This window comes from Homalodisca vitripennis, chromosome 1, assembly GCF_021130785.1.
Source record: "Homalodisca vitripennis isolate AUS2020 chromosome 1, UT_GWSS_2.1, whole genome shotgun sequence".
Lineage (NCBI taxonomy): Eukaryota > Metazoa > Arthropoda > Insecta > Hemiptera > Cicadellidae > Homalodisca > Homalodisca vitripennis.
This window is the reverse complement of record NC_060207.1, coordinates 45,348,458-45,361,662: the sequence shown is the minus strand read 5'-3', so window position 1 is coordinate 45,361,662 and position 13,205 is coordinate 45,348,458. Positions and strand designations below refer to the sequence as shown.

The 13,205-nt window shown below is 32.8% G+C and overlaps 1 protein-coding gene across 1 annotated transcript in view; it reads right to left on the bottom strand.

Annotated features, from left to right (window-relative positions):
- LOC124360597 overlaps positions 1 to 13,205 on the bottom strand; it is a 61,847-nt gene that overhangs the window by 38,628 nt on the left and 10,014 nt on the right. Inside the window, exons 4-5 of the mRNA XM_046814346.1 lie at positions 11,988 to 12,172; positions 10,894 to 11,068 (exon numbers count right to left, since the gene is read on the bottom strand). Coding sequence (XP_046670302.1) covers positions 10,894 to 11,068; positions 11,988 to 12,172 — 360 coding nt within the window. The remainder of the gene's footprint in view (positions 1 to 10,893; positions 11,069 to 11,987; positions 12,173 to 13,205) is intronic.

Here is a 13,205-nt window from a genome sequence, read left to right as displayed (position 1 = left end):
CCATTATTTATCAATGGTAATTTAAATGGTAACTCGTATCTAGCAATGCTCCAAAATGAGATAATTCCTGCACTACAAGCTGCTCTTGGTCGACAATTTCAAAGAATTTATTTCCAACAAGATGGCGAGCCACCACACTTTGCTCTCCTTGTTAGAGAATACTGCTAAGCAAGACCTTTAATTTGATACCAAACTTGACCTATGCTGCTATTTAAGAATTTTGTCTGACTCCTTGTGGACCGTCCCCCAAAGGGATTATCCGGTCGGTAATTGGGCAGATGTGTGCGTTACTATCACCAGTAAGCACGTGTGAACTTTGGTATTTCTTTCTATTATGGTTCAAAAATTAAAAAAGAGGTTCCAGACTTAATTGACACCCTGTATATACAAATGGGTATTTTTATTATCTCTTCCTCGTTGTCCTAAGAACGAGGGGAGAATCATAACGAATTTTTAAATACCTCTCCGGCACGCAAAAGAGAAAGTGCGACAGCCTATTGAGAGCCATCAATGATGCTCAACCGAATTCCAAGTTTAAATTTCAAGTTCATTGGTCAGTTCATTTTCGAGAAATGGTCCAGACAGACAGACATAAACTTTTCCAACCCCACGAGTCGAATTTTAGACACAAGTAAACCCAGCTATGTACAATAGAAATACAAGTGTTGTTGGATTGGGCATCATCTAAGAACTTTATTCTTGCTCAACGTTGTTTATAATGAGTCTTTAAAATCAACTTGTATAAAAGTGTAATACAATTCTTTTAATTTGTAACTATAATTAAAAGAAAATACAAAAATCTTAACCGTATTGTATTTCATGTGACAAGATTAGGTCCTTTCTGTTTGTATAATTAATTTTAATTATTGTCTATTAACACATTTAATTAGCTTATAAATACTAAAAAGACACAAAATATCCCAGCCAATGAATGATTTTAGAAGGAAAGAAAATAACTGAAAAACTACGGGGTACACCTGCTAGTATGACATATTATAAGTTCTCGACCTTAGGGGTGGCATAAGAGGGATGATGGGGGGGGGGTTGCTTCAAAAGTAATTTTTTTGGGGGTTTCGCTTATATATCAGTAGAGGTTTGTCCTACAAAACCTGTTTTTTTCTTACAGTTTTGGTCTCGTAGATTGGTAGTTTTTTAAAACACCATTAGCAACATATTTTTTACCACAACTCTATCTCCATTTCCTCAGGTCTTCACTCCACCAAATTTTGTAAAAAGGAGTGTTGTAGAGAATTTAATTTACTTCAACATGAGTATCTGTTTTATCATTTTATGTAGGATGTCTAGGAGATTGAGAACCAAGTAATTTCCCAAAGGGTCTACGACGATTTTCGAATACAGTAATTCCTCCGAACATAAAAGTACTCGCAAGCAATCACGTATTTTTCACTTAATGCTATCATCACACGTGTGACAGTACAAAGTAGAAGTAAACTCTTATATCAAGTTTGGCGTGTATAACATTATTTCTGGTTCAAATTAATTATATTTCCGATGACACAACTGAGTTGGCCACGTTGCCCTCATAAATAAAATATACACATAGGTCTAAAAAAAACTCCTCGGTAAAAAAGCACTTATTTCCATCTCTTGTGATCTACTTCCGGAATAATATATTTCCAGTGCATTAGTTAAGTTTTCCTTTTGTCCCGACGAAGGAAATATATTTACCTACTTAGGACTGAGAAGTGTACTTGGGTCAAAAAGTATCTATTTCCCGGAGTTTAAATTCACTACTAGTCTAATTTATTTACACTGCTATAGTTGTGCTTGCCTTATTTACTCAACCTACAAAATATTTATACGTATGGGTGTGTGAATTTGTAAGACCTAAGAAACCTACTCCTGTCAAAAAGCATTAACTTCCCGTAAGATATTTTCAGTAGCATATTAGAATTTCTCACGTTCTCTAAATAAATAGAATAATTAGGTGATTGTAGGACTGTAGGTCCACGCCTAGTTTGACGAAGGTGGCTGACGTCACTTTTCTGCAGGGTAGGACAGTTAGTCCACGCCGACACCTGTGGACTAACTGTCCTACTTTTCAAAACTGACCTGGCCGTGCATTAGTTTTTCTACCTGCACTTATTCTTTATTTTGGTCAGTGATGCTTCCACTACATTCGCACAGCGTACTGCTAAAGCAGCAAATATTAACAACAGTTTACTCAAGGTATCACATATGAAGTGGATTACTAATAGAGATTATATCTTAACGAATTCCATATAGCATTATATTACTATCTGATTAATTTTGTTGGCATTGTCCTAATGAATCATAAACATCTACATTAAGTTTGTATTAGTTACTCCTTATATTAGACCGTCGTTTGTATAATACTGTATATACCAGTAGACACTATAATCGTTACAGACATTCTTAAGTTAGAAATGGCGTAACTAACCTGACTTTATTTTATGTATATAATTTCGTTTCATTCTTTTTGCAGCTGTCTTATGTAGTGTACTGAAAATTTTTTAGCAGATATAGAGTTTAGATCTCGAAACATCCATTCAATTGCTGCAGTGTGAGTACGACGATCCCTTATCAACCCCTCGTCAAAAGAAACCCGTGAGTCGGACAGTGGGTCCCAGGCCGGGACCGTGGACCTACTGTCCACCCCTTAAGAAGTAGGTAAGTAATGCTTCCGGCAGTTTTATGATGTGGACCTACAGTCCGTTTACCCAATTAGGTACACACGCAAAACTGAGAAGCCTACTCCAGCCAAACCAAAAAACGCCTACTTCAGGTCCTTATTATTATTATTAGTTAACGGTTGAATGTATGCATGGGGTAAAATTTGAGTTTACTTTATTGTCCCGACCAATAAAATATATACATATGTACATCTCACAAAACTACTCCTGTCAAAAAGGGTCTACTTACGTCTCTTGCAATCTTCTTTTGTTCTGAGACATTTCCAGAGCTATAGTTGAGTTTGTCTTGCCACGACAAAGAAAAATACATATGGGCCTGAAAAATCCAGTTCGGTCAAAATCATCTAGTTCCGGTATAAGGAGGAAATCTTTACGAAGTTTATGCAACATTTCAGTAATCATTTATAGTCTTGTTTTTCGTAATGTCAAGGAAGCATCCAGTCTTGAGTATCTATAAATCTTGCACATAAACATTCACAGTTATTAGGAAACATAAATATTATTATAAAAATGTCGTTAAATGAACATATGGTTGCGATAACGAAATAAATGTTAACACAAACAATTGATTACATTAACAGGATCTTTCAATTAATATTTTGTAACTTTAGGGACTAAGATGGGTTTTTTTGGTTATTTTAGAGACCAGTAGGGCGTAGCCCAGAGAGAGTTTTAAAATAGTAACAGCCCTATATTTATCACAGAGTTCCTAAGAATGCCCACGCAAATTTTCAGGACAATTGGAAGAATAGTTTATGCGTGTAAGCAAAACAAACAAATAAAGGGACTTTTACATTTATAATATTACTAGCAGTTACCCGCGGCTTCGCACGCAATTTTAAAGATTTTGCAGCTGTATGAGCACTTTCGAATCGAGTGAATTATATTTCCGACGCCAATGTTGAATTTGCCTTCTTCCCACGATCAAGAAATTATGTTAAGACATGTATATTTATGATAATTTTCATTTACTTCGGTCTTGATTCCAAAGCTGGTTTTGCCTCTCTTCCAATCAAGAAAATATATATACATACCCGTACAAGGCTCTGAGAAGCCAACTAAGATAGGTTTCATAACAGTCTTTAAATGTAAAGTAAAAGTTAAACTATATTGTCTTATATCTGCACTGCTAGCATTTTTATTCGCCGCTTTGTACGCAATTTAGTGGGCGTTGCACGTTTATGACTACTGCTGGTTCGAGTGGAGTATATTTACGACGTCAATTTTGAGTTTTCTTTGTTGCACGATCAAGGAAATATGTAAAAAGTATATAATTATGTATGTATAACACAATATGTATAAACCTTTTAACACTTTTTTAAACTTTTATTTTCATACTATGTACATTTCGAAATCTGGGATTTCATCTTCAGGTACTAAGGTAAAGTTAATTATGAAAATAAATAATTAAAACCAAATTGTCATGTGTTTTTTCACTACCTTGGTGGCTAAATTTGTTGTATTTAATTTTATGTGTGATCAATGTATATTGTTTAAAAGTCTATCGAATAATAAATTTGTTGTTAGAAAATCTTTGCCATTTAATAATATATTATGATTAATTTTGGCACTTTTGTATATAATTATGGCTATTGTAATTTACTTTACTCTTAGTATGTTTTATTCCATAGTTTATTTTGTTTTATTTCCCGATCAAGAAAATATTATATAACACAGATCAAAGAAGCCTACTTCTATTAAAAGAGAACGAAGATGGGTTTTATATCAGTGTTTAAATTTATAGTAACAGTTTTAATATAAATGTTTCAATATTTTAGAACATTTACAGCTGGAATGGTACATTAGTTCAAAACAATAGCACAGCGACATTTCATCTAGCATAGTACCTGTCAACTGCTTCAAAGGGAGCATTCGGAGTTAAATTTCGATTTTCTTGTGTTTTAAGACATTTTCTACAGTAGATTAATAATTTACTTACTTAATCACTGAAATCTAAAAAAACGGCATTACATTTATGGCTACTTACTAGAAAATTTACATATTATAAATGTAAACAAATTGTAAACAATAAAAAATGTTTATGCAGAACTGTTGGTTACATTTGACAGGCTCATTTAATTAATAATACACAACTTTAGACACCAAGATGGGATGTTTTCGCTACTTTAAGTACAAGTGGGGCGTAGCCCAGAGGAATTTTCGAAATAAGAATAGGTTCTGAGAAATTAATTGATAGTAAAGTAATGGTATGATTTAATTTAAGTTAAACACAAAATTTAGTATAGTTTGAATATACTTTTTTATTAGTTCTTTGAAGTAAACATTATTTTAGTACATAAATTTCATGAATATGTAGAAAACATGCGTTGTGTGGAGGCTATGTATCATAATCGATATAAACAATATGGATTCCATACGCCTGTGTTAGAGCAGTGCGTCAACGCGGTCTACTTCCCGTGACTTACCCACACCCTTAAACGGTCGATCGCCCTATTCACTTTCATTGGCACGAGTTGATTTGATTACATCCATTGCTGCACAAACCCTAAGTACCGATCTTACGAGTACTTTTGAGTTTCTAGTTTTCACACAGAACCATGAATTTGCTGAAGCGAAACCCTCTGTTGCATCTATTAAAGTCATTAATTGTTTTACTTTTTCAATAGCAGAGACCCATATTGAAAGCATCTATAACAACCTATAAGAAAAATTAATGAAACAAGTGATAATGAAATGACGTGAGGAAAATGCTTCCAATACTAAAATTCTACTGTACCCCAGAAATACCCTGGGGCTTGGCGTATGACAAATATACGCTCAATAAGGATTCATATGGAGAGGACGCACAAAATGTTGTTAGACGAGTTACAGTTTACATACATTTTAACATAATATGCTTTTTCAAGACCACATGGAGCTGTTGTTTTCATGGATACAATCTCGGGAAGGGTAAAATAACAGCCCAAATTTTTAAACACTTTCAACATGCCTTGAGAAATTTTATGTTGAGGAACAGTGTGCAAACATCGGAAAGCAGAAATTGTTTACACTTTGATTGCATAACACAAAATGCAACAACGGGTTTTGATGAAATAGAATAATGTACATAAAATTTTAGAAAATTATGACGAAGGAATATTAGCTATTAGAAAAATGGTAAAAAACGATAAAAATCCTTTGTAAAAAGATAATATTTTTTATTACATATATACTTTTATTGTAAATAACACACAGTTTAAATTGTGTAGAATTTCTTCAAATGTTATTCACTGATAACAGTAATTTAAGTTCTTCTATGCATTTACCAATTAAATTTCAAAAGGTAAACTTGTTAGGGCCTCATGTAATGTATTAAAAAATACTAGAAAAGGTTTTCAGAAATTATTTATCAAATGTTGAATTAGCGGAACATACCCATGAATTGAGAGTAATACAATTAATAGCAAATACGTTTTATAAAATCATGTGTTTTAGTTTAGTAAAAGATAATATTAGATTACTAGATAATTATAGACTTGGCGTTCATCAAAAGTGAAACAAAATAGTTATGTTTCGCAGTACTTACACGCAGTACAGTTTGATTTGTTGTATTAACAAGTATGTATGTATAATCATTATATTTCTTAGTAAATACAATTGAACATTTTAGTTGAGTTTTGGATTAATTTATTTGTTATCTGAATAGTCTGTAATCTATTGACAGGATTTCAGACATTTGCCATCAGTGGGATATAGCATATAACTATGGTATTCGTCCGAAATACTTTCAAACTTTCCATCATTAATTTAACTAACATTTAAATTCAAACCAACACAAAAGTTTATTAAATTGAATTCCCAAGATAAATGGATTTTTAATAATCATTGAATTCTATTATAGGTCTTCCAGGTCGCGTGTAATATACGAATTATCAAAAAGTAGCCTAGTTGTTTCTGATATATATGAAGAAGAGGCGCGTGAAGAGGACGTTGTCAACCAGACACATCGGAAGGAGCGACGATCGGCCGATTTACGTGAACGAGTCCCTGTCCCCTGCCCGACGGAGGTTTTGTACGCCATGGCGAGAAGGGTCCAGAAGGAGAAGGACTTCAAGTTCCTGTGGGTAAGGAACGGGAAAATCTTTCTCAGGAAGGAAGAGAACTCGCCTATAAAAGTCATCACCAGCCAAGACGACCTTCAATGAACTGTAAACAATGTATGTGCAAGTTCACTTTTGTTACTTTTGGTTTTGTTTTTTGTTTTTTTTTTTTTACGATTTAAAATGGTTATGATGGCGTATAATTTAATTTAAATTCTTCATATTAGGTAATATTAACAATTTGCTACTAAATTATATTTCAACAATACAAGTATTAATCTTTTAGGCAGTATACATATATATTTTTTTCCAAATTTGAATATTGACTAACGAGGATAAAAATATTCAATTTAGTAATACTACATCAAAATATACGTAGTATGAGATCAAACTTTGATTTTTTTATTGCAGAATTAAACAGTAGGGATTTATTTCCTGAAAATAATTATACTGTCAGAAATATGGATAAATGACAAAAAACGAGCTTAATTATTACTATATACCAAACTACATAACCTTTGCAAAATTCAATGACAATCAAAGGGCAGGCGGGGTTGCAATATTCGTAAAGTCGAATATAGAAATAATTTCCTGTGAACCAATTAACCTTCAATCAGCGCCCGATATATTAGCATTGGATTTTAAGTTTAAATCTTTGACGTTTTGTTTGTATGCCATTTACAGGTTACATAGTTTTAGTAAACAATGTTTCTTGAACGAATTAAATACTCATTTTTACAGTAGTAATAATTTTAATGCAAAAAAGAATTTCCTTTTTATCGGAGACGTCAACTTGAATTTGCTTGAAATTAATACTGCTGTAGATCAATATAATTCAATTCTTTCCTCAAACGGATTCGAGTGTTTGTTAAACGAGCCAACTAGAGCAACACCTGACTCTTCTTCTTGTATAGATCATGTTTATGCAAGGCTAGCAAACAAGACAGAACGCTACCTCACGTTGAGGTTATAGACGCCAACCATAACGGATCACAGGTTTAATTATTGTGAACATGCGTTGTGCGTTGTGGGAGCAGAGGACAGTCATGGAACAGGCTGATTCTGCCAATCCTTCCCCACCGGCATACCGCTTAGACTATGACAATCTGCTAGCGCGGCTCGATTCACTCGACTGGGCGGAGGTTTATAATGACCAAAAACCCATCGACCGCTTTTGAGACGTTTCATAATATTATTCAAAGATCAATTTCAGAAAGTAAAATCCAAACGTCCGAAAATCGTAAAATTTATTCTAAAATTAAACCATGGATGAACGACTACATTTGCAGAAAAATCATACATAAAAAACAAAACTGTATCAATTAGTAAAGAATCATCCAAATAATGAAAAGCTGAAAATTACATTTCAAAAAATACAGAAATAAATTACAAATGGAAATAAGAATTATAAAAAATTATTATTACGAAAAAATATTTTTAGGAAATGCAGTGGTAATTCCAAAGCTACATGGAAAGCTTTAAATGAGGTGGACAGGACAGAAGGCTAAAAGAAACTCCCATACAAACTCTAAATATAAATGGTAATTTAGTACATGATTCTAAAGTTATTTGTAATGAGTTTAATACATTCTTTCTATCTATAGTAAATCAATTAAATATACAGAGAGTCAAACCTGCAAATTTCGACTCTTTATGCTATAGAAATTGTTTTGAAACAAAATACTCTTTCAACTCTATGTTTATGGGCATGGTCTTTGTTGAAGATTTAAGTGCAGTAATAAAAGATTTAAAAAACCAGTACTTCACCAGGAATAGATAACATCAATTCTTTTTTAATTAAGTTAATATACCCAAAATTAGTAAACGTTTTATTGTATTTAGTAAATTTAAGTTTTGAAAAAGGTATTTTTCCAGAAATTTTTAAAAAACAGCTGTAGTGATTCCTTTACATAAGAGTGGCCTAATTACCGACTGTAATAACTACAGACCAATCTCTTTACTTTCTACCTTTGCTAAAGTGTTTGAAAAGTTAATGAAGAAAAAGCTAATTAAAATTTCTAGAAAAAACTAATTTTTTCAGCAACAATCAATTTGGTTTTAGGAAAGGTTTAAATACTGAAGCAGCATTAAAAAGCTTCATAGATAATGTGTATACAGGAATAAATTCAGGGCAGAAAGTTAGTGGTTTATTTTTAGATATTAAAAAAGCGTTTGATACTGTAGATCACACAATTCTCTTACAAAAGTTATACGGATGTGGTATTCGGGGGAATATTTATTCTTGGTTTGTTAGCTATTTAACAAAAAAGAAAACAATGCGTCAAAATTAATAATTCTTTTAGTGACTTCGGGTTTATACAATGTGGCGTACCTCAAGGGTCAGTTTTAGGCCCAGTACTCTTTATAATCTACATAAATGATCTTTGTGATTCAAATTTAAATGGAAATATTACATCTTTTTGCAGACGATACAGCTTTATCGTATGTAAAAAATAATTGGGATGATATAGAGCAAGAGATGAATTCAGACTTAAAGCACTGCAGTGGTGGTTTTTCAAAAAATAACATGTTATTAAGCCCAGAGAAAACTAAGTACATCAATTTTAGTTTAAAAACAGATCAGCAAATTTTTAGTAATTCAATTTTGTATCGATGTGTCAATTGTTTGTGTAGTAACAGTCAGTGCCAAACAGAACTGTGCTGTAGTATCCCAGTGCGAAAATTTAAAATATTTAGGAGTCATGCTAGATAGAGAAATCAACTGGAAGACACATATTGAAATTTTAAAACGCAAACTAAACAATATTTTAAGATTTTTTTATTTTTTACAATACATTTGCACTGAAGAAGGTGTTAAGAATGCTGTACTTCTCTTTGGTCAATAGTAGGCTTGACTATGGAATATTTTGTTGGGGTGGAGCCTATGAAACAAATCTAAAGCCACTTCTAACTCAACAAAAGAAATTCATAAGGTTGATTAAACGAAAACGAAGAATGGAGAAATCTTTTCCTCTTTTTGTTGATTTAAATATTCTTCCCCTTAAATATATGTTTGTTTATAAAGTTTTAAAAATATTTTATGTCATAAGTGGCAATTTACCAGAATTAAAAAATAATTACAAAAACAAATTAAGAAAGCAAGAACCAATACCAGTTCCAAAGCCTAACCTAGCATTTTTTTTCAAATAGTTATTGTTTTTTGGGACCCTAAAATGTTTAGTATAATTTCTTCAATTATTAGTTGTGAGAATATAAAGTTATTTTCAAAAACATTAAAGAAAGTGGTTATTGGGTTTTGATAAATTAGATTTTCTTCTCTGCATAGATTCCTAGTTAATTAAAGGAAAGTAACAGTAAATTTTAGTTTGAATTTATTTAAAGTGGGATTTTTCATTTGCTTTGTAACTGCAGCAGCACACTTTTAAATAAATTTTTTTAGGAGCTTATAAAAAAATCAAAGTTTTATTGAAAATTTTCTTTGAGCTAAAAAATATTTTTGTAATAAAAGGAACCTCTCCACAGGCACTTGCATCTAGAGGCCCTAGTTATTTTTGAAAATATTTCTTTTAATTTACGAGTGTTTTTGTTTTTAATTTTATTTACAAGAATGTTACATTTTTATTTAAGTTTGCTCATTAGGTTTGTACATTGTGTATGCATTTGGTTGTTTACTTACTTTATTGATGTATTACATTGTGTATACCAATGTATATAAATGTGCTATTGTAATATTTTCAAAAATAAATTCTATTCTATTCTATTCTATTCTATTCTATTCTATTCTATTATTAAAAATAAATGTACTCGTAATACTGCGGTAGACTTATTGCACGGCCTGTAAAAACTTAAGTGAAATTAATCTTTATTTCAACAAATATTTTATTGAAAATTCAGTTTAATTTAATTATCCACTACTATACTATGCAAATAAGACAGTGTTATGTGTAGTCTTTGTATGCACATAAATGGAATCAATATGCATGGGTTTACATCAAACTTACATAATTTTCTTCATAGACTATGCAACTAAAATTAGTCAGGAAAAAACTGCTTTACCTCACAAAATTTATCTCAAGAAACCATTTCTGTTTCTATGCGAAGAGAGAAGAGAATCTTGGATGTAAGTTGAGTCTAACATTATACAATCACTGTATTTTACTCATAGTTTGACAATGGGATTAGTTTTAAAAATAACGTTATTCATCGTTTAAGATTACCTGGTCCTGTTGTTCGGCGGCGGTGACATTCCTGAGGAGAGTCTCCAGTCCCGGGAACGGGTTGCGGGGCACGGGAATCTGAGGTCCCGGGATGTAGGAGTCGTCAGGCCAGCAAGGAAGTGTCTCCACATCCTCCGACTGTTGGGACTTACCCGGGACAGTCAGGTTCTCGTCCCTAAGTAGTGCAAATTACAATTTTATTTCTGGTTTAAATTTTTGCCACTCGTATTTGCTCGCAATCCATAATCATTTAAATAAACTCACTAAACGTTTTATGTTCATATAATGTCTTTACTTTAAAATATTTTAAATGTATGGCATGTATCTAATTGTTAAAAGATCGGACGGAACCTTTTTAAAAATGTCTATCCGTTGTCTTTTTTTTCCATCCGTGCGGTGATTCTTGATAGAAAGGTCTTCGATACTTGAAACTTGTGATATAACTTCCCCTTGATTCAAGGAAGTACCCTAATCGATATTGAGGTAAGAAGTAAAATATAAAACTATAAGAATTTTACATTAGTCTTACGGGTAACCACGAAAGAAACTAGAAAATGACAAATAAACTAAAATGTCAAAAGAGTCAATCATATGATATTTTATCATGTCTTTAGTAACATTTTCTGATAAAGTTACTCACTTGGAGTGGTTTGTATGACTCTCGGGTCCTCTAATAGTCCGTTGTATCGGTTAATTACAAATATTTTAAATACATAAATTTTTTTGTGTATTGAGCTTTATTGTTTGAAGTGATTTCAATTTTTGATATTAAATTAAAGAAAAATTTATGCCAAATGCCGAAATCCACGCAAGATCTAACTCTCATAACAGCTTTGTTTGAGGTTTATTATTGACGATTAAATAGTTGAAAGGATAACAGGATTTCGGATATTTGCTATCGTTCTATGTTCCAGAATTCTCGTGCTCATGACTTGCATTCTGTGTAGTGACAATGTCCGGTTTCATTATCTTCTGTTTTAATTCCAGTTAGTTTTCGGTTGTGTATTTTTCCACCTGATGAAGCGAACAGATTTCAATCCTCGAAACGTTGTGTTAACAATTTTGTAACATATAACGACAGCCTCATAACTTACTTGAAACTAACGGTCCTTTGTCGATGGTCCTCCCCATTGTCTGAAAGATCTTCTGGCTCCTCCTCAACCACACTTAGCACATCACCGTCCTTCCTCTGGTTAGCTATGTTGTCTTCAGCTGTCTCGTCCCGGTCTTCTGGTTGAGGCTCTCCCTCTCCTTCGGCCTCTTGATCCTCAGACTCCAACTAGGTACATTAACGATAAGAACATGATTTCGTCAGCAAAATTCTTAATCAATCTTTATTTAATTGTTTATTTGTAGCGTATTTATACGCTTGTCTTACCAGTAAGGTAACAAACGTGTTAGGAGATTTTCAGCAATATACCACGAGGTTTTAAAGATCCCTCCTTTACTTAAATGTTGAAGAAATAAGTTGTTTCAGGCACAATTTAGTAGTTAAGAGAAAATTACGATTTTATTTGGAGGAATCTGAAATCCCCACTGCTTCAATACCAAACCTGAGTAGTTATGTCAAAAACGTTATAGAAAACACTTTAATATTTACAAAAAAATACTATAAATAAAAATCAATATCAGAAAATCGATGTGTGATTCTCAAAACCATATCATATTTAATTAATAAAGGCCATTATTTTTGCCCTCCGAGTTAATTCCTACTAATCCTTGATAAGACAACAGTAAAACATGTTAACTTAAGGGATAGAAGCAATTTGGTATATGAAACAGCCACACATTGGTGGCATCTTTATCAAGTTGATAAAAATGTAAAGAATGAATTCAATAATGACAGCTATGTTTTTTACGTCTATACTTACTCTTACTCATTTCTATGCAATACAAGTATAATTATCAATAACATTTTCAATTTGAGCAAACATATCTCAGTGATAGTAAAGTAAACAACATCAAGCGACAGAACGAGGCAGGAAGTAAACTCGCGGCAGCGTGGCGGCGATGCGGCGTGAAGGAAACACGGTTGTCGGTGATAAGAGGACAGTTGATGGGAAGACGTTAAAATATGCTTTGAGCTGTCAAGAGCACGGGGGTGGGTGAAATGGAAGCTGATAGGAACAATTGTATTGAGGGAGGCGATAAGAGCGCCCCGGGTGGACAGGTCCATTAACTACCTGTCAGTTGGGCTGGAACAAATAAACGCGGCGGAACATCGCTTTCAGCAGCTTTGTACGCGGGCATCTGACATTTCTGGCAAATATGGTGACAACCACAAGACATTTATGGCGAGATATAGACCTATA